The sequence below is a fragment of the Lissotriton helveticus genome, chromosome 5_1 (assembly GCF_964261635.1).
Source record: "Lissotriton helveticus chromosome 5_1, aLisHel1.1, whole genome shotgun sequence".
Lineage (NCBI taxonomy): Eukaryota > Metazoa > Chordata > Amphibia > Caudata > Salamandridae > Lissotriton > Lissotriton helveticus.
The window spans coordinates 1,771,646,047-1,771,669,336 of record NC_136065.1 but is presented as its reverse complement, the minus strand read 5'-3'; the positions used below and the strand labels follow the sequence as shown (position 1 = coordinate 1,771,669,336).

The 23,290-nt window shown below is 43.9% G+C and overlaps 1 protein-coding gene across 3 annotated transcripts in view; it reads left to right on the top strand.

The window, feature by feature from the left end:
* The window catches only part of MAPT (microtubule associated protein tau), a 1,132,093-nt gene that overhangs the window by 523,864 nt on the left and 584,939 nt on the right, over nt 1-23,290 (top strand). For all 3 annotated transcript variants that reach the window (XM_078645042.1, XM_078645040.1, XM_078645041.1), the window contains one exon: nt 7,876-7,925. In XM_078645042.1, the coding sequence (XP_078501168.1) occupies nt 7,876-7,925 (50 nt within the window). The remainder of the gene's footprint in view (nt 1-7,875; nt 7,926-23,290) is intronic.

Sequence of the window (23,290 nt, the reverse complement as noted above, 5' to 3'; positions counted from 1 at the left end):
TACACAGGTTGGGTTTTTCGATAAATGTACCCAAGTCTCACCTGGTGCCCTCCCAGCGCAACATGTTCATAGGTGCTGTACTGGACACAACTGTATGTCGTGCATTCCCTCCACCTCAAAGGATTCGCGACATACAGGAAATGATTCCTTTGTTCTTCAATGGAGCGGTCGTTCCAGTCCTGAAGGTTCTTCACCTGCTCGGTCTGATGGCTTCTTGCATTCTGTTGGTCAATCATGCACGCTGGCACATGAGGGCACTCCAGTGGTGCCTCCGCAGGCAGTGGTATCAGCACAACGGAGATCTCAGGGAGTCAGTGAGGATCTCCAGAGAAGCTGCAGCGGATCTGTCTTGGTGGAGCGTGGAAGGCAATCTGTCTCAGGGAAAGCCTTTTCAACTTCCTCCATCGGTGGCCACAGTGATAACGGATGCATCCACTCTCGGGTGGGGTGCTCATCTGGGAGACCTGGATGTCAAGGGTCTTTGGTCTCCAGAGGAAAGGTTGCTTCACATCAACCTTCTAGAGTTGTGGGCGATACGTCTGGCACTCAAGGCCTTCCTCCCTTCCCTTCGCGGTGTGTCAGTGCAGGTCCTGACGGACAATACGACCGCGATGTGGTACATCAACAAGCAGGGAGGAGTGCGGTCTCAGTGTCTCTGCAGAGAGGCTCTGCGCCTCTGGCAAATCATCTGGCCGGGGTTCAGAACGTTCGTGCAGACAGTCTCAGTCGGCAGTTCTCTGCCGATCACGAGTGGAGGCTTCACCCGGAGGTGGTTCGCGACATCTTTCTGATGTGGGGGACTCCTCGGGTGGACCTGTTCGCCACTCGCGAGAATGCTCACTGCCTGTCATTCTGCAGTCTCCAGTATCCGATGCAAGGAGCCTTGGGGGACGCGTTTCAGTTGAGTTGGAACTCACAACTCCTTTACGCGTTTCCTCCCATACCTTTGATTCCTCGGGTTCTGAGGAAAATTCGCCAAGACCGGGCTCAAGTTATATTGATCGCCCCGGATTGGCCAAGAAGGGTGTGGTACTCAGACCTTCTCCACCTCTCCTCTCACCCGCCGCTCCGTCTCCCTCACAGGGCAGATCTCCTCTCCCAGATGGAGGGGCAGGTTCTACACCCCCACCTCCAGACCTTACACCTTCATGCCTGGAGATTGAACGGGGCAACCTGAGTTCTTTTTCTCTCCCGCCTGATGTTGTGGATGTCATTTTGTCAGCCAGGCGTGACTCCACTAAGTCCATCTATTCTTATAGGTGGTCAAAATTTGTTACTTGGTGCAGGGAGAAGTCTATAGACCCTTTGAGAGCCCATTTATCTGATGTTCTCCAGTTTGCCCTTTCTCTGGCGCAACAGGGGCTTGCTGTTGCCACAGTGAAGGGCTATCTTTCAGCGCTGTCGGCTTTTATCTGTTTGCCTGACCAGCCTTCACTTTTTAAATCTCCTGTGGTTTTAAGGTTTTTGAAGGGCCTCACAAATAAGTTCCCTCCTACTCCTTTTATTATGCCTCAGTGGGACTTAAATCTTGTATTGACCTTTTTGATGGGTGCTCCCTTTGAGCCTCTTCACAAATGTCCTATGAGGCTTCTTACTCTCAAAACGGTCTTCCTCGTTGCTATAACCTCGGCAAGGAGGGTAAGTGAGCTTCAAGCTCTTAGTCACAAGCCCCCTTTCTTGGCCATTCATGCTGATCGAATGGTTCTTAGGACCAGGGCTGCTTTTCTGCCAAAGGTGGTGACTCCTTTCCACCTTGGTCAATCCATTACCCTTCCTACCTTTTATCCTCCCCCACACCCTTCCAAGGAGGAGGAGAGATTGCACCGTCTGGACCTCAAGAGGGCGGTGTCTTTTTACCTGGACAGAACTAAAGACTGTCGAGTGGATGACCAGCTTTTCATTGGCTTTGCTGGCTGCAAGAGAGGAAGAGCGGTCCATAAGAGGACTTTGTCAAGATGGATCGTCCTCTGTATTAAGATCTGCTACTCTTTGGCCGGTAAGGAACCACCAGAGGGTGTAAGGGCTCATTCTACTAGAGCTAAGTCTTCGACCTCAGCACTGGCTAGAGGTGTGCCTGTAGAGGATATTTGTAGAGCGGCAACTTGGTCTTCCCTCCACACATTCGCGAAGCATTACTGCTTGGATTCCGAAGTGAGGAGGGACGGTCACTTTGCACACTCTGTCCTCCAGGATTTCCTGGTCTAGAAGAGTGGACACCCTCCTCCGGGAGTGGGGACTGCTGTGGGACTCTATTCACAAGGTGAGGAATCCACACGGCAGATGTATCTATCAGAAGAACAAGTTACTTACCTTCGGTAACGCTTTTTCTGGTAGATACAATATCTGCCTGTGGATTCCTCACTGACCCACCCGCCTCCCCGTTGTCCACTCTTCTATGCCAGAGTTTCTATTATGTATTTGTTTATTTCAAATGTTTTGTTGCATTTGCTTCACACTGTGTGTGTGTTACCTTGATATTTGTACTGCGTATACTGTGTATATATCTACTGTCATTGGTCCGTCCGTGTGCCTCGAAGGCACGGAAAAAAGGGTGGAACTGATGTCATCACGCCGGCGTGGGCCTATTATAGGCGTCAGTGACGTCAGCGGAGTCGCGAGCGATGCCGTGCCTCTGTGTCGTCCGGATCCACGTCGGCGCGAAGCTACAAAAAGAATTTCCGAATGTTGCTGACGCAAGGGGATATTCACAAGGTGAGGAATCCACAGGCAGATATTGTATCTACCAGAAAAAGCGTTACCGAAGGTAAGTAACTTGTTCTTCTGTTACCTTCCCAGCTGATGTGATTTTTTCTAGCATACCTTAGGATGGCTTCCGCGTGTTGGAACCTCAGTGGTTTGCATATGAGGTCGAGGGCCTCTCGATGTGTGATGTGGGAAGGTCGGCACTCTATGGGCTCTGTCCAGCTCCAATCCGTGTTGGAACTGTATCCCCGTAACAGAAGGAATCCACGCTTCCAGAAATGATATACAAGAGTCAGCGTCCTTTTCTGCATTTTCTGGGACCCCGAAGATTCGCACATTTCCTCTTCTGTTGCGATCTTCCAATTCTGAGGTTTGGCGTCTGAGATCGTTGGTGGCTGTTTGGAGATGCTGCGTGATTTTAGCGCCGTTTGTAGACTTGTCTTCGATGTCGCTAATTCTTTGCTCTGCTTCATCTTGACGGAGAGATAAGGAGTTCATGTCTGCCCTGATCGCGGTTAGTTCAAGTTGCATCGCGTCGGTGTTGCTTTTCGTTGACTTGGTTAGTTCATGCACGTCCGCCAGCTTCTTCAGAATCATGTCTAGCGTGCTAGCAACGTCACCCCTGTCCTTAATAGGTGATTCTGAGACAGAGGATTCTGTCCGCACCTTCTTAGTGTTTTTGGAGTCTCTATCCGCCACATTCGGTATTTACGTGGTGTACAGTCAATAGGAAGGTGGAAAGATAACGGTTGAGCCACAACCAGCTGCTGAATCAGACTTATAAATTCAATGGCTGGGAATTCTCTTCTGGCAATATGCCACTGTCAACGAACAGTTAAGTGAGCAGGGTGATTGCCTATCACTGGCACTGACAGATGCTTCTGCTGGCTGCTACAGATTGGCTCTACTGGCTGAAGCTGGCCGTTTTATATCATGGCTGTCCGATGGCATAAATATGCTGGAGCGATGCTGGAGCAACTGGGGTGAGTTCAGGATACGAGGACATGAGTCGGTCTTTAATCAATAGGTCGTGCCCCACGCATCTGGGATCAGTGCTTTACTGTGAGCTCAGAGGGTGAGCATCAACGCTACTAAGCGCGCATTGCTTGAACTGGCTACCTGTAGTACTGACACAATTTATTAGCCGGAGGATCGATCGTGCCCCAAGCATCCAGGTTTCTCGCTTTATTGTGACTCAGGGGGCGGGTGTCAGCGTTAATAAGCACACATTAATTGCACTGGCTTTTAATAGCGATTCCTACATGCATAGGCTTTTGCTATTCCTAAATAGCGATTCCTTAAAAATCGCTATTTAGGAAAAGCAAAAGGCTACATTGATGCATCTGCCAGTAAGTCTTTTAAAAAGCATCTTTAGCGTGTTCCAACTATTAAATACAGCAGGAAACTGGTCAGCCCTATGGGTTCTGCGGATACTGGATAGTATTGTCAGCACCTCTAACATGGAATGGGGAGCCGGAATACCTCACGGCTTCAACCAGCCACCGTGGTCCGTTATGCAGAATGACAGTTGCAGCGCATTGTCACCGTCAAGGCTCCTCTACTGTCTGTGGCACGATGTGAATCTGCAGGCTCCTCTGCAACCCTAGCAGAATGTGCAACATTCAGTTAACTGAATGTGTTGTTTCCAATCTAACTCAATAAATATAGGCACCCACATGTGTGGTGTGCACACCTATGAAATGAGGCAAACTCCTTTTTAGGTCGAGCTTTCGAGACCTCTTGTATATACTGTAGTATATATTTTACTATATATACTTTAGTATATACTTATATGTGTATGTACTTTGTGGGCTCTGGAGATCAGAACTAAGACTTGTCTGCTTCCGCTTAGGGACTTTTTTTTCTGTTCAACTGCCTCTATTTAACTGTGTTGATAGAAAACGACCATCAGAGGTCAGTAAAATACCAGAATCACTCTAGCAGTCTCCAGATTCCAGTCCATAGAAATAAATTGTCTTCCACAAGCACCCGTAGACAATATTTTTTTCAAATCTTTTATTTTCAGTGATATGACCACCGAAGTCCCTGCTTTTATATTAAGAGCTTTGGACTATACCATTTCCAGCTGAAAGGAAATATTTCTCTCCATGTGTTCCCATACATCGCGTGTCATGCAGTTTGGTGCTTACTTTCCCTCCATGTTAAAGAACAGTAGATGTTTCAGCATCCAGGCTAATGTGCTAAATTGCTAAATACATATAAGGTCCCAAAGACGAGACAGATTCCATTGCTCTGTTCACCCTGCCAATGCTGTATAGTATGGCTAAAAACCATTGGCAAGGCCAGTAGGTCCCAAAGGCAAGACCTACTGTCTTTGCCAGTGCTCGTTCATGGTGTTTCTAAAACATATTCATGAGATGTCAAGTTATGCAGTGTATTATTTTCCTTTCTTAGCTTTAGGGTACCTTGTCTCTTAGCAGCTGGGCTAGAAATGTATATTATATTTGTTTATTTCAACACTTTTACTGAGTAGGCATTTATGTGTCCTATGCAGCACATCTCCATATCTTTGTATATGCGCACCCTTTTGAAATAACATGGTTCAAAACAGCAGCAGCCCATACTTAAGGGCAAAGGCCCACCCCAACCTTTTTCCGACGTGAAGAGTGCCTGTCACGCAGTCTTCTTGTTCAGGTCAGACAGCCATGCGATATACATGCACTAAATGTGCAGGCGCCGGGCTTCCTGTGTTGATCTCTGCCGTGCTGAAGATGTCAGGCTTGACTTTTTCAGCCGAGTAAAACGCATGAAGGATGTCCCACTCATGATGATGAGAGTGTCACTGATAGCTAGCCTCGGAGCTGGGTGCTTCAATTTTAAGCCCTGAAGTGCCCAGAGGTGAGTGTCTTCACTGACATCTTATCCCAGTGAGGGGTGGGGTCAGTAAGTCTCACTGACCCCATCTCAGTCTGTGACGAGTCCTTGACTGCGGCCTCCCAATGAGAGGAAGCAGCAGTTCCAACCTTCCTGGAACCTTGGGAGCGTCCCTCCCACCACATGTGACGATGCAGCTGGTAAATTTGATGTTTTTTAGATTGTTTGGTGCGTGCGTGCATGTATATGTATGAATGTATTAGTATTTGTGCATGCTGTGAATGTATGGGCGTGAGCGAGTGTGCATGTGTGTGTGTGTGGGTGTGGGCAAGTGTGTGTGTTTGTATGGCACGCCGCCCATATGCTCAAATTACCGACCACTGGTTCAAAACCTGCTTTTCTTGTACTCGTCAAATTGCTAAGGTGGGGTCCTAAAAGTGCCACCAACAGTCGTTGATCTCTCTTTTTTTTTTTTCCATAACAGATTTTATTGATTTTAGCAAAAAATTCAGGCCAACTCTGCCTACATACAAAATTAAATCATAGAGCAAATTCACAGAAACAATGGAAACACAACAACATTTCACAGTTGGGTCCCAACCTTCCCCACATACTCCACAATTCAGCAACTAAATCATCATTCAGGGACAAATTCAAGGCCCTGCGTTAAAATGTTGTATATCCTCTTGAAGTCAGTACTCTAGGGTGGGAACCGGTGCCAGGAATACGCCTCTGTAATCACTGGGACCTCCAGCCCCATATAGTAATATATCCCCTTCTTCCAGGCTCCCACCGAGGACGATGTCGTGGCCTTCCAAGTTCCACGATGTGGTGATATCCCTTTTCGCTAGCGTGAGACCTAAAAATAATTGGTGTCTTTTGTATCTGTTGCCTCTTATTCCCTCAGTGCTGTGAAGCAAGAGTCATTTCGGCTTTAATGGGATTTCCCAGGAAAGGACCTCTCCCAGGCAAGACATCAACCACCTCCAAAAGAGATCCAAAGCCACACAGCTCCGGACAGTATGGAAGAAGATGCCCTCTCCAACCCCATCCTCAACCCCACAGCGAAGGCGCACGAGGAGCCAATGGCTCCCTATTATTCCTGGGAAACGGCCACTACAACGCGGCCGTTTCCACGGAAACATTAACCACGCATGCATTACAACAGATGCGTGGTTACCATGAAAGCCTTTACCACGCATACCATTACTACGAGGTACGCAGTAATGGCATATGTGGTAAAGGGTAACAAAAAAAGGGGGGTTTGGGGGGGTCTCCCCCCCATAAAATGATACTCACCTCAAAAAACGTCGAGATGTGCAGGCAAACGGCATCCTTTAAGAGGAAACGGTAAGAAACTTCTGTTTCCTCTTAACGACGTACGATGTCACCACGGAAGTATTAGAGGAAAAGCCTATGCGAAGAAAAAGCATTCCGTTGTAACGCATGCGTGGTAAAGGCATGCGTTGCAACGGAATTAGTTGTAAGAACACATATTCATTATTCCTTTGTGTATGCCACAGCTCTTAGGCTTTCAGCCATGCATTTCCCTAACCGTTTTCAGACCGTGGACCGGGGCTGAAATCCATGTAAAATGGTACTTGATGTGGTGTAAACATCCTTTGCAGTAAATACATTGTTGCTTATAGGTACATGTTTTCGGCTAAATAAATGCTTTATTGTTGTAGGGGTGTTTACGTTTGTTAATCTCTTCCGGCAGTACTGAACTTTTAATACGCTATGATTAGCTGAGATGTAAAGTGTTGTACTAGTCCAATTACTACTGACATTGCACGTTTTTTAGCAACATGTTATCTAGAGGAGAAACGTGGAAGTGGCTCATTCCGGGATAAAGAATTTTGTATTTCATTCTTTATGTCTGTTGATGGAATTTCACTCTCCCTCTTGCCTCAAAGATATCTAAACTCATGGATATTTTGATGGTATACCTAAAGATAATGTGTGTCCAACCTAACACATCTTGCCAATGCTGGTCTATTTAACATATTTTTGAAGGATGATGTCTGGTTCAGATTTTCACTATCATCGTTCACAACAGGCACTGTCTGTTTTTCAGCACAATACACAGGAGACACAGAAATATTTAAATAACTGTTGCTTGATTATTTCAAATTAATTTATGAATATAAGTTGTAATTTGTATGTAATAATTATTTTCCTATTTATAAATTATGTTTATATCGGTATATTTTGAAGATTAAAAACAATTATGATTTAATTGTATTTAGAGGAAAGTGGTAAATGAAAAAGTGAAGCTATATGTGTTATTTATTAGCTGAGATTTAATGTTTTATTTTTGCCTTGACATTTTTGCAGCGCATCATGATGTTAAAAATCAAACTACCTCTCAAGAGAAGCCCACAAAGGTGAGCACACAGTAATATGAAACTACTGATTATGTATCGGAATCTTTAAATCATGTGTTAAATTGTATATAGTTTGATGTTCAGCCACATTTGTTATATTGTATCGTATTGTTAGGAGTCCCACCTGGAATAGTGAGCAACAAGAAGCCATAAATCGTATTATATCCTAGTAGGCAACCTCTTGACCAGTGTTATTTCATAAGCTCCCATTAGCAATCGAACAATGATTTGCATTTTATATTTGTATAGTTCGAATTGTTTATTAAATAAACAACAATAAAACTCCCTGGACCTCTCCGCATGTTATGTATAATTCAATACATCACAATGTTTAAAAATAATTTTTAATAAACAGAAAATACAATAACATATATTTACGGAAGTAAATATGAGCGTGCAGCCTAACCCATGCTAATTTATCCATGTGCAAATATTGGGTTAGTTCAAACAAAAGGAGAGTAAGGGAAATAAGGAGACGAACACTCCCAGTCCCCTAAGTACTAAATATTGGGTTCAACAAATTACTTCTCAGTACTTGAGGAAATGGATAAATAAGACGTATAATTTATATTGTATTTGCAGATAATGGATATATGCTTTGTGTCACTTCTCTGCCCACTTACGAATCTTTATTATTTTTCACTGGCAAACCACCTGGCTTAAAGTTAAAGTAGTGGCTGAGCGCCTCTAAATCTAGATTAGCTGTCAAATAAAACTTCTTGCTTGTTGTTGTGCCTGATAAGTTATTAAGATGTGAATTTGTTTTCCTTTCACAATTTACCAAATTCTGGATATAGCAGTGTTCAAAAGCACATTTCTTTAGGCCTTGAGATATCATTAGCTGACTGTTAAAACCTCATGCCATCACTGTAGCCCAGCCTCAGACAACATGCATGTGCACATGGGCACAAAAGTATACAAAAACTAATGGATGGAATGCTTGACATAATTTCAAAGACTGGTAATTTCTCGGGCCGCGTCTCAATCCATTGTCATTTTGCACACCATTGCACCTTAATTTGGCCTAGCCATGTGCAAGTCAGTCTTGACCATTCTCCAATGGGAAAAGTTCTGCCCAAAATGGCTAGCCAGGTCCCCCTGAACCAGAAAACAAGCAACCCATGGCTGGTTTGGCTCTAATTAGAGCATATCAGCTAGTTATAGCTTGGTTCCAGTAGTAAAATGTGCATTGGACCCACGTCTGGGCATACCCGTCCCACTTAGGGCAACACACTGAAGTCACACTGTACAGGTCTTGGGTTGCTTGCGTTTCAATTCAGAGAGGACCTGGCTTGGCAGTATGGGCTGGACTATTCAGAGCACGGTCAAGACTTATTTGCATTTAGCTGAGTCTGAGATGGCATGTTGTGCAAAAGAATGATGGGCTGGAATGGTACCATAAGCAATTGCTAGTGCATAGGCTTATAGAAAGCATCCTCCTGTCAACTTTTGTGTGTTTTATGTAACACCCTAAGTGGCCAAGGGAATGCCCTGACATAGGTCCATTGCTGATTGTGTCACGGATTGTGTCACTGGGACTAAGCTGCACCCAACTGAAGAGCCCCAATCAGGGTAGAACCGGTCTTTGGTGCTTGCGTGCTGAATCAAAGAGGACCTGGCTTGGCAGTTCGAGCTAGACAGTTTCTATTGGAGCGGGATTAAAAATGATTTGCTTATCACTAGGTCTAATCTGAGATGTTGCAAAAGAGCGATGGGTTGGAATGCTACCCAAGCTATTGACAGTAGCTAGACTTATTGCAAGCATCCTCTAATGACCTTTTGTATATTTGATGTTACGCCCTAAGTGGCCAAGGGTATGCCCACTCATTGGTCCTTTGCTCACTGTGCCACTGGAACCAAACTACACCTAACTGAAGAGCCCCTTTCTGGGCAAAACTGGTCTTGGGATGTTTGCCTACTGGTTCAGAGAGGACCTGGCTTGGCGATTTCGGCTGGACTGTTCCTATTAGAGCAGGGTCAAGACGGATTTGCATATAGCTGGGTGTAATCTGAGGTGGTATGATGGGCAAAAGAATAATGAGCTGGATGGTACCCCAGGCGAATACCAGTGGCTAGACTTATTGCAAGCATCCTCCCATTACCTTTTGGGTGTATGATGTAATGCCCTAAGTCGCCAAGTGTATGCCCAGGCTTGGGTCCCTTTCTCATTGTGCCGGTGGAACCAAGCTACACCAGAATGAAGTGGCCAATGAGGGTGAACCCAGTTTGGGTTGCTTGCACTCTGGTTCAGTGAGGACCCGGCTTGGCAGTTCGTGTTGGACTGTTCCTATTGGAGCAGGGTCAATTCTGATATGTATGGTCCACAGACATAATATCAAGTTTTTATTATCGAAGTACACAAATATCGAGTTTGAAATATCGAACGGACAGAATATCGACATCAAGAATATCGGTGACTAGAAAATCGACATGAAGGTAAGAAATATCGTTTTTGTTAATATCAAAGTTCGTAATATAAATTGTAGAAATATCGATGTTAATAATATTGATGTTTATATTAGTGTTATGTATTTTAGTATGTATTTTAAATGTATGTGTTATTAAAAAAAATGTAAGTACATTTTGCGTTTTAGTTCCGTAGCGGGTTGGGGGTTTATAGGGGAATAGGGTGGGAAGAAATTTAATTATGGTAAATTAAATCATAATTTTTAGAAATTATTAATTATTTGTAATTAAATGTTGCATTTTTATTCCGTAGCAGGTTGAGTGTTTATAGGGGAACAGGGTGGGAAGTAATTTAATTATACTTAAATAATTAATATTTTTTATTAATTTATATTTATAAATTACATTTTTATATTTTTAATTGTGGTAATTAATTTGTTATCAAATACTTATTAATTGGTTGTTAATTATTATTAATTATTTTGTAAATATCTTAATTGTGTTCTTTTTTTAGGAGCCGGTTGTGGTTTTATAGGGGAATAGGGTGGGAAGTAATTTAATTATAGTAAATTAATTAATAATGTCAATTAATTAATAATTGCATATTTATTATTTTATATTGTGAATTGTTGTAAAAAATGTTGTATTAATTAGTTATTCATTGTTTGTTAATTATTAATAATTAATTGGTAAATATGTAAATTGTGGGGTTTTTTTAGGAGTGTGTTGTGGGTTTATAGGGGAGTAGGGTGGGAAGTAATTTAATAATAATTAATTTATTTATATTTTTAATTATTTAATATTTATGTATTTAAAAATGTATATTGTAAATTGTGTTAAAGAATATATTGGTAATTATGTAATAATTGGTTATTAATAATAATAATTAATTAATTATTAATTATGTTATTTCTGTGGTTATTTTAAGAGTGGGTTGTGTGTTCATTGGGAAGAAGGCTAAAAAGTAGTGACATTTCTATATTTAAAAAAATATATATATATTATTAAAAAAAAAAATTGATTTATACTGTTAATTGTGCGAATTAAATTAATATTCATTGTTTTTAAATTGTTTGTTAATTTAAATTAATACATTTAATAATTAATTATATTAATAGTGTTATGTTTTACAATATTAATGGGAGTTACATTTTTTAAATTAATTAATTATTTGTTAATTATTTTTTAATTATTTTACTGGAGTGGGAATAGTAAATTATTCCTCTCCGCTATCTAGCACTTTCCTTACTGCTGCACTCTGTGGAGTGGGAATAGTAATTTTTACCCCTCCGCTATCCACCACTTTCCCTACTGTTGCACTCACTGGAGTGGGAATAGTAATTTTCACCCCTCCACTATCCAACAATTTCCCTACTGTTACAATTATTGGAGTGGGAATAGTAAATGTTATACCTCCGCTATCCAACACGTTCCTTATTGTTGCACTTCCCGGAGTGGGAATAGTAATTTTTACCCCATCGCTATCCAGCACTTTCCCTACTGTTGCACTTACTGGAGTGGGAATAGTAATTTTTACCCCTGCGCTATACAACACTTTCCCTACTTTTGCACTCACTGGAGTGGGATTAGTAATTTGTACCCCTACGCTATCCACACTTTCCCTACTGTTGCACTCACTGGAGTGGGAATAGCAATTTTTACCCCTCTGCTATCAAACACTTTCCTACTGTTGCACTCTCTGGAGTGGGAATAGTAATTATTACCCCACTTTCCCTACTGTTGCACTCACTGGAGTGGGAATAGTAATTTTTACCCCTACGCTATCCAACACTTTCCCTACTGTTGCACTCATTGGAGTGGGGATAGTAATTTTTACCCCTAGGCTATTCACACTTTCCCTACTGCTGTACTCACTGGAGTGGAGTGGGAATAGTAGTTTTTACCCCAACGCTATCCAACACTTTCCATTCTGTTGCACTCTCTGGAGTGGGAATAGTAATTTTTACCTCTCCTCTATCCAACACATTCCCTACTGTTGGACTCACAGGAGTGGGAGTAGTAATGTTTACCCCTCCGATATCCAATATTTTCTCTACTGTTTCAATTAATGTAGTGTAAAATGTATTTTAAAAAGTTTAAAAATATCTTAATTTTTTACATATATATATATATATATATATATTATTTTAATGTTTGTTATAGGTGTATGTGCATATAGATGTATTTACATTTTTAAATATATTTCTAACAATTTATAATTTAATAAAATGATTATTTATTAATAGTATTAAATATATATATATCATACTTTATAAATGTATGTTTAATTTTTTTTACATTACATATAATACTTATAATTTTAAACATTTTCTAATAATTCTAACTATGGTTTTTATTTATATATAGTATTTCCTTTAGTTTTCCGTTATTTTTTTAAACCTAAAAAACCTGATATTTTTAACAATATTTTACACGACGATTATTTTTTCCCCCCCGATATTTTTGTACTTACCATAATGTAGATAGGACTTCGATATTCTCGACATCGATATTTTTGCATCAATATTTTTGTACCTCGATATTTTGGATGTCGATATTCTGTCAGTGATCCGATTTGTATATAGCTGTCTAATCAGAGGCAGCATTGTGGGCAAAAGAATGAATGATTAAAATGCTACCCTGAGCGATTGCTAATGGATAGACTAATTGCAAGCATCCTCCCATCAACTTTTTTGTGTTTGATACACACATGAATAAACATATAGAAAGAGGCTTTTGGTCATCTTCTTACAACCATTTGTTTGTTTGGGGTGAGTCCTCCTCATGTTCCCTGCTCTCATGTTGGTATCACCCAGCATGAGAGGCAGCTCCGTGATTGGTATGAGCCTTCTAGGGCGGCACTCACTAAGTCCCCATGACGCTCTGCTTCTTCTCCACCTGCCTGTAAAGCACAGCTCGGGTGGAGATATTGAAGTGCGCATGATGGTTTGACCGGCCTTAGATGGCCGGCCAAACTGTTATGTGCACTTGAAGCAGTGCCGCCACTCCTCCTCCTTCCTGTGGCTGTGTCGACATGTGGGACTGGACGGCTACGCCCTCGGCTCAGCTGCAGGAAGTAAGCGAGGAAAAGTAAAATTAACCTTTGTTATTATCATTTTATTTGTCATTTTTCACTGCTCAAACGCAGTGGGGCGACGCTCCTCTGCCTTAGCGGAGGAACTTTTCACAGTTCTAACAGCCATCTATACTTCATAGAATTTCTGCACTTCTCCAAAAATTCAAGATGCTTAGCACACTTTAAATACACATACTATTTTTGAACATGCAGGTAGAAGAGTAACCAGTAAGACCCTCTCGGAATGATTTCCTTCAAACATAGCAAGTCCTATGTCAAAGTAATCTGTATTAAGCATTCTCCCACACCCATTGCCATCAGAAGTGCTATGTTTTTAAGTTATGATCCTAAGAACAATGACGCATTGACTTTAGATTTTATACCTTTCTGTTCCTTGGCTTGGCCTGTTACTACGAGTTTTATGAGAGTACGAAAAGTCTCAGATGTGTTGTGCCTTTGTGTGTCAGGCTCTCACCATGTGGTCTGCTACCATGTCTCTGAAAACCTCACTAACCACCACAATAGGCCTTACAGAAACATAAAGGAACACTTTAGACCGAGCATCTAACATACATCCAACACAGCACAGTTAAGCTCTTGAGCCAGCTATTAGCACCAACCACAAAGTATATAGTATACATTACTTAGAACGTCACACATAGGTGCCATAAGGTGAAATACTCTGTTCTTCCTAACAGCTCCAATCACTGAGCCCTCACATATGCATGCAACGAAACACAGAAGTCTAAACATCTCACATGCTTCCAATATAGCACATATAAGCAATGTAATCAGTGGAGATGTTGCTCTCAATACTTTTAGCTAACTGAACTGAACCACAGAACATTATAGTGAAGTCCTATCATTATTAATTCATCAGATAACATTAAAGAACATCTTCCACACATCAAACAAAACGCTAGTGTACCTTATAATCTATCACATTGTACTGAAATGCTCTGTACGCTTAAGAGAGACAACTTTGACATGAGGCATAGGCAGTAACGTCACAGACAATTTAACTTTAAACACTGGGCAGATAGCAAATAGTAAAGCTCACTGACCACATCTCTCTCATGCTTAACCATGCATTCCATCTCAGTAAGACATTGCCATCAAACCATGTAATATGACCACTTATAGACTTCATGTAATCAAACACAGTGCTCAGCCCATGCTTATACACAAACTACCCGAAACGCATCCCCATAAGATTACTCATAGTAGGTTTCTGTAGAGAGCCACAGTGCTGGGAGGCCTTACTAATAGCAAATATGTTCTGTACACATGCTGTTGACATAATACGTTTTGTATAGGGTCACAGGTTATCATCCATATGTTTTTTTTAGCCTTCCCCAGCTCAACAGTTGAGGCTTGATTAGCAAGGTGCTTGGTTTGCAGGTCTTGAAAGTTCTACCTGAAGTACACATGCTTTACATGCTAAAGATACACACTGGTGGGGAACCAGAACAGCTCATATCTGTGGGTCATGTGTATCCCTGTACCTCCATAGTGATGGACTGCTGCTTCAGTTGATTCTTATTCAGATCTCTACCATTGACTCATCGTTTTAAATTTAATTTGTTTATCAGCTGTACTAAACTTTTTTAAAAAGTTGAATTCAACTGGTAAACTCAGCCTATCATCTTTCAAGGTTGATTAAAGTAAGTAGCTTTAAAGTGGGCAATGCTACACAAGTTATTTACAGCAGTAGAACATGGCAAAACCTTCAGTATATTGTTCTATATAAAAGAAGCATTAGCAGAGCCAACAGCTCTGGATTTAATGTGCTTACTCATGCATAGAGCAGTTGTGAATGCCTGCGCACAGTAAACCAAACCTATTGACTTATTTATGGTTTTGTTAGATAGCAAACCTAAAAGAAAAAAGGATATGGAGACAATCTAAGTATTTTAGTCTTTTGTAAGAAGAAAACAGATGGTTCTGCTCTTCCCAAATCTGAATTTAGGGTTATCCAGTATTGGGGTATCTTTCTTAGATTCACATGTTTGAATCATTCCCGTCATCGAAGTGGGAGTGCAACGGTACCATAATCAAGCAGTAATAAAAGAAACTTAGAATAGGCTAGAATGGCCCTTGGCCCTCAGTTTAATAGCCTGTCTATGTCCTTTTATAAAAAGGACCAACCTTGAACTATAGCCATTTAGCTGCTAGCTCCCTCTAGAACACTCCCAAGAGAGGCTGAATCCCTATGATTTTTGCTGCATGTTGTGTGTATGGGAGCCTTCCTCAGCTTAGCTTAGTTTTTCTCATATTTGAAAGCTTTATTCAACTGAATATTTCTAATATGTCAGAGGGTAACGGCCTTTTTCGTCTGTGAATGAAGGTCAGTATTTTCAGCAGTACTATACTCCACCAACTAGGTATTATCAGCAACAAGAATACTATTCTGACCCTCCTCCTAAGTGGGACACCTCACATTTTCTTTGTTCTTTGGTGCAGGATCTCCAGGCCAGTCTCTCTAATTATAGTAAGCGCTTCCCACAGCCTGCTGGATAGCAACATAGTCAACCACTGCCGCCACTGCGTGCTACCCCTCTGGTTCTGCCACGTTTTTCTCTGCCAGTTACACCTTGGATGAATCCAGCATCCCATATTGCATTACTGCCTAGGAAGGACTCTTCCTCTTGGGATGAGGAAAGGGAAGTGGGTGAAATTCAGGACATTCTACACCTCCTGATGAATAGGATAACTATGTAGTCCCAACTCCATTCCCACCTTCACCTCAGCAGACCGACTCGCCTCCAGAAGAAATTGAAGGTTTTTATAACCTGATAGAGAGAGCTGCAACAAGGTTTCACCTTCCGATTTTAGTGAAGCAGTCTCACTGCCTCCTCGATGATTTCAAAGAACAGGCCAGGCGATCGGTTCGCTCTATACTAATAGTTGACTAAATTTGGCAAGAGGTAGTAAACATAATGAAAAACCCAGCAACAGTACCAACTGTCCCTCCTCACATAGACAAGCGGGTGCGGCCTTTGCGGGTAAGAGCGGTGGGGCTGCGTGGGGGGGGGGATTCGACAGTCGACCACAAACGAAAATTAAATAAATAATTAATTTTCCCTCATTGATATCTGTCGAAATCCCCCCCACCACCACCACCGGCCCTCCTCCCCACCACTCTTACCTGCACAGGGCTGCTGTAGACAAGAAGTACAGAGCGCCTGAGGACTCCCTTGCATGCTTGACAGGACATCCTAAGCCTGACTCGGTTATCTCACCGGCGGCTCAGCAGGGATCAAAAAACCCAGCTACTCCTGTTTCCACACCACCTGATAAGGAGGGACGCCACCAGGATACTATAGGAAAAAGGTTTTCGGCTAAGTCTGCAATCACAGTGTGCACAGCTGACTCTCTAACCATCCTAGGCTGCTATCACCGCCAAATGTTATCTGATATTGGAGCTATCATCAACCTAATTCCATCGGCTAATCTAAAGGACGCACACAAGATTTTGTCAGAAGGTGAGCGGACATCATCCAAAATCACCGTGGACATTGCATCTACAGGCTTTCGTCAGCTAGCCGGCGCAGGCGTCCTAAGACGTCAAGGGTAGCTAAAAGCGACCTCATTTCGACTGGAGGTCCAGTTCATGATACTAGATATGGCTTTCGAAGATGACACACTATTCGGCAAGCATATAGATGACGCTCTCCTTGCCATTAAGATGGATACAGAGACTGCACAGTCCTTCACATGCTCCAATACTGCAAGGTGCCCTTCAAAGGAGCATGTTGCTGTGGGTTCTCGACATACAAAGGCGGATACCAAAGCTCACAACAGTAGCAGTCATAGCCACCACAATACAGAACAGAATACCAGCAGCAACCCTATCGACAATACTCTATAGCGGGTTTCTCCAAACAAGGGTCTAATAGATGACCTCCCAGTCAGAGCGTGTCGCCAGTTGCAAACAGTGACCATCTCCAGACACCTTCTGCGACATCCACTCATCCTGTTGGTGTGAATATAGCCCATGTCCTCCCTCACTGACAAACCATCACCTCAGACAAGTGGGTATAGGACCTTGTCACCTTTGACCATACCCTAGAGTTTATACAAAGACCACCACCCACTCCACCAAAGGAAGCCTCTCCCCCTCGTCTTCACTTACTGCGAAAATAAGCTTGTCTAATGCTCTCAAAAGGGGCAACAGAGAAGGTCCCACCAGCACAGAAAGGAGAAGAATTCTACTCCCATTTTTTCCTCATCCGCATCAAATCAGGGGAGCGGAGACTAATCCTAGATCTCTAGAAACTCAACAATTTCCTCTGCAAGCAAACCTTCCGGATGATAACTCTCATCCTACACAGCCTCAACTGTGGAGATTTCATAACATCCCTAGACCTGAAAGATGCTTACTTTCATATTCCCATCCACCTCAAACACCGCAAATATCTTTGCTTCACAGTGGCTGGTACCCATTACCAATTTAAAGTCCTACACTTCGGTCTAAAGTCTGTACCTCACATTTTCACCAAATGCATGGCACCGGTAGCAGCAGCACTCAGAAAGCAAGGTCACCAAGTATTCCCTTACTTAGATGACTGGTTGCTGAATGCCCCAATGACAGGACACACTACCAAAGCCATAGAAGCTTGCCTCTCACTGTTTCTCAAGCCAGGCCTCTCTGTCAATTTGAAAACGTCTTTCACCACACCCAGTCAGACCATGACATTCCTGAGAGTCTGTCTCAACACAGTTCAGAACAAAGCCTTCCTCTCCCAAGAATGGCAAACAAGGTTGGCTCGTTTAGCTCAAAGCATTGTTCTGTTTGAATCTGGCTGGGCACATCGCGCTTCCTGGAAGAAGCTACCTGCTACTTGCCACAGGGATATTTTAAACATACCCTTTTTCTGTCGTTTATATTGGTTAATTTAGCCGCTTTTCCCCCGTTTTAACTAGTGTCTAGAATTTTAAAATAATTGTAGTTGCTTCCTTACCTGGGTCCTAACTTCACGGAACGCTCTCTTGCACAGCGGTATTACGCCGCAAGCACTGCCATTAGGGCGGGCCGGTCCCCGCGCTTTGCTTACTAGGGGCGTCATCTTGGGTGGGGTGGAGGGAGACTCCTCAGCTATTCGCTGAAGCCAGTCACGCGGACTGGCTAGAGGCCGAACTCCTGGGTCTTACTTAACTCGGGTAGGTGGAGAAGCTCACTCTCTGTTTGAATCTGGCTGGGCACATCGCGCTTCCTGGAAGAAGCTACCTGCTACTTGCCACAGGGATATTTTAAACATACCCTTTTTCTGTCGTTTATGTTGGTTAATTTAGCCGCTTTTCCCCCGTTTTAACTAGTGTCTAGAATTTTAAAATAATTGTAGTTGCTTCCTTACCTGGGTCCTAACTTCACGGAACGCTCTCTTGCACAGCGGTATTACGCCGCAAGCACTGCCATTAGGGCGGGCCGGTCCCCGCGCTTTGCTTACTAGGGGCGTCATCTTGGGTGGGGTGGAGGGAGACTCCTCAGCTATTCGCTGAAGCCAGTCACGCGGACTGGCTAGAGGCCGAACTCCTGGGTCTTACTTAACTCGGGTAGGTGGAGAAGCTCACTCTCTGTTTGAATCTGGCTGGGCACATCGCGCTTCCTGGAAGAAGCTACCTGCTACTTGCCACAGGGATATTTTAAACATACCCTTTTTCTGTCGTTTATGTTGGTTAATTTAGCCGCTTTTCCCCCGTTTTAACTAGTGTCTAGAATTTTAAAATAATTGTAGTTGCTTCCTTACCTGGGTCCTAACTTCACGGAACGCTCTCTTGCACAGCGGTATTACGCCGCAAGCACTGCCATTAGGGCGGGCCGGTCCCCGCGCTTTGCTTACTAGGGGCGTCATCTTGGGTGGGGTGGAGGGAGACTCCTCAGCTATTCGCTGAAGCCAGTCACGCGGACTCGCTAGAGCCCTCTATAAAATAATGGATACGACGCGCAGCGTGTAAGCGCATCGTGGGCGCCGCAGTGACGCCGGAGTCACGCCAGAGTCCAGCCCGTCTGCGCCCGTCCGCGCTGAGGACGCGCTGGACGGCTGGACTCTGGACTCTGCTGTCGCCACATCCTCTCTGCACAGCTATTCCCGTCAGGAAATGCTGCGACTGAAACCCCGTAGATCTGGATGTATGCACTCTTTTGAACCAGACAGCCTACTCCTCCCTCTATGTTGTGGCTGCTTCCACAATTCTAGGCCTTCCAATTCCCTACGTAATTCTTCTCCTGGGCTCCCTGGCGCCACTGGGCCTACAACTACGATTGTAGAAGGTATCCTGGTCAATGCCCGCTCTCTTGTTAAAAACAAGATAATGTTTAGGGAAATGGTCTTAGATAGAAAACCGACCCTAGTGTTCATTACTGAAACCTGGGCCAAAGATTCATCTGGCCCCGATCTAATTGAAGCAGTCCCTGAAGGGTACTGCTTGGCTAGATTTGATAGACAAGGTCGAGTGGGTGGTGGCATAGCGATCCTTCATAAAGACCACCTTCAATGTCACACTACTTCTATTCCGGACTTCCCGGACTCTTTCCAAGCCCTTTATTTTTCCATTAGGGAAGTACAGTGCCCTCTTTTCCATGGAATTTTATTATATCGACCACCAGGCCCACGGACTGATTTTACCGCTAAACTTCTTCAGGCCTTGGAACCACACTTTGGTCGAGAAAATTTTTCCATCCTGGGTGACTTTAATTATCACCTAGAACGACTGGACACTCCTGATACCTCAGGACTTATTGAGGCTCTGGATTCCTGTGGGCTTACGCAGCGCGTTAGCGGTGCCACTCACCGGGCAGGCCATACGCTGGATGGCATTTTCTCTAATGACAGTCGTATAACCACTAGGGACCCAGTGCATCTATCCTGGTCCGATCACTTTGCAGTTCCATTCCATCTGGAATATTTTCGGAGAAATGAGGGTAAAAAAAGGGAAGCATGTAATGGTTACGGCTAGAAACCTTAGGGACATTAGCAGCCATTCTTTTGCGCCTTGGACTGCTAGCCTCTCTACTAAAGGCATGGACAATGTACAGACCGCAGTTGGTCATTTTGAACGAGTTGTAACTGAAGCTATGAATGAGCTAGCTCCTATACAGACCCGACGCCGAGCAAGAAAGAGACCCTCGGCTCCATGGTTTTCCGACTCCCTTAGACTCCTCAGGCAAGAAGTAAGGAGGAAGGAAAGGCTCTGGCACTCTAGCTGGGATTTTAAGAATAAAGAGGCCCACAAACTCCTTGTCAAGAGATACAAGGCCGAGATTGTGCGGGCCAAACAAGATTACTTTGTTTCCCTGACAACCTCGCTGTCCTCTCCGAAGGAGCTTTTCACCATTGTTGATTCGTTAGTCACTCTACAATCCCCTGATCCTGTGATTCCTTCGCAGGATTTATGTGATAAGATTGCCTTATTCTTCCACACTAAAATATCTGATATCCATCTAGCTCTTGAGAAGCAAAGAGCTTGTATTAGTGTGCCCACCACCCTGGTCTTGCCGAATGTACCTGTCCTCGACGCCCCCCCTTTGGACATCTTGGATTCCTTTCCACCTCTAGAATTGCAGGATCTTGAAGTACTGCTTAAAAAGATCAAATCTGGTTCCCCTTTGGACACTTGCCCTTTGAAAGTCATCAAGCAGTGTGGGGAGTCCCTCCTACCACCTTTGCTAGAAATTATGAACCTAGCAATAAGAGATGGTGTCTTCCCCTTGGAATGGAAGAAAGCAGTTGTAAAACCTCTGCTAAAGAAGGCCTCCCTGGATCCGGAAGTCCTGAAAAACTTCCGACCAATTTCGCTGCTTCCCGCCCCTGCGAAGATGCTTGAGATACATCTAAATAAGCATCTCGCCGCTTTCGTAGAAAGCTCGGGCTGCCTTGACTCTTCTCAGCATGGATTCAGGAGGGAACATAGCACCGAGTCGGCCCTCACTGTCGTGCTTGATAACATCCGCTCGACAGTGGATAGAGGCCAGACCACCCTCCTGGTCCTGCTAGACCTAACTGCGGCCTTTGACACCCTCTCTCCCTCAGTTCTTTCATCTCGTCTGAGGGATGTGGGGGTGAGGGACGCAGCTTTGGATCTTCTAACTTCCTTCCTCACTGGGAGGGAACAGAGAGTCAAGATGGGCGAGTTTCTATCTCCATCCCAGTCTGTGCTATGTGGGGTCCCACAAGGGTCGGCTCTTAGTCCGACCTTATTTAACATCTATGTGACCCCACTGGCCAGACTTATAAGAACTTTCGGGATGGAGGTAGTTTCCTATGCTGACGACACCCAAATACTCGTCTCTCTCTCCCATTCAGATGTGCAGACCGCCTCCAAATTTAGATCATGTATGGAGGCGGTTGGTCACTGGATGATACAGAACTCCCTTAAACTGAATGGGGAGAAGACTGAGGTGATGGTGTTTGGTGGGAACGAAAACATCTGGTCTTCGAGTTGGTGGCCTGACTCACTTGGAGTGTGTCCCTCCCCCACTATATCCGTAAAGAATCTTGGGGTGATGGTGGATCCTGCCTTGGATATGAGCAGACAGGTGAATAGGACCATCTCCACCTGTTGGGGCCTTATTCATACCCTGCGAAGGATCAGAAAATATCTTTCGGCGCAGTCCAGAAAACAAATAGCTGTCGCGCTCATCAGTTCTCGTCTGGACTACTGCAATGCGCTGTATGCGGGGCTAAATAAGACCCTCCTGCAGCGCTTGCAAGTAGTCCAGAATGCCGCGGCCAGATTTGTTCTGGATGCTCCAAGTCGCTCATCGGCCACTCTGGCCAGAAAAACGTTGCACTGGCTCCCGGTAGAGCATCGAGTACGCTTCAAGGTCCTGTGCATGACATATAGGGCTATTGCGAGAAACTGTGTCTCTGGAGTAGGCTCTATCATCTCCCCCTACATCCCGGGAAGGAATCTGCGTTCCTCCGGGAAATTGCTTTTGTCAGTCCCTCGGGTGCGAAGAGCAAGATGGGGTGGTAGGGCCTTTTCCACTCTAGCTCCTAAATGGTGGAACGATCTTCCCCTGGATCTAAGGTCCTTACCCTCCCTGCAGACTTTCCGCGGTGCCTTAAAAACTCACCTTTTTCTGAAAGCCTATGTGTAAAGATGACTGATTCAGATTTTCGATATTATTGTTAGGCGCCTTGATACCTGCGGGTTATTGTTCTTGCGCAATATACATTTTCTATCAATCAATCATTGCATGAGCTCCACAGCCATAAGTTTGGTTCCCTTGGCACGCCTCAAGATGAGACCGTTGCAAGAGTAGTTACAACTCTAGTGGATCCAGTCAGAAGGGTCCTTCGAGGCCTTGATCTCTGCCTCTCCTAGATGTTGCCCACACTGGCATGGTGATCTCATCTACCACACTTCTCTGAAGGCCTCACTTTCTACCGCTGGTGCTGGATTTTATAATCACGACAGACGCCTCCATGGGGGCTGGGTAGGCCACATGCAGGGCCTTCACATCCAGGGAACGTGGTCCCCAAATCAGAATTTTCTTCATGTTAACTTCTTAGAACTCAAAGCCATTTTTCTCACCTTGCAAGCCTTCCTCCACAGGATCGTGAACTCCTCTGTATTGGTTAATACCGACAATACAACCAGTATATCAACAAACAGGGAGGAACCTGGTCACTAACTTTATCACTAGAAGCCAAAGATCTTTGAGAATGGCTCACAGTATTACTTTAAAAGGTGAACATCTGTATGGAGTCCACAATATACTCGCAGATGCTCTAAGCAGAGCCAAGGACAGCTACTGCGAGTCAGAATTTGAGCAATGGCAATTCAGATGGATATTCTTGGAATGGGGGAAACCAGCGCTGGGCCTCTTTGTGATGGAAACCAATACCAAATGCTGGTTTTATTCCAGGCGTTTTCT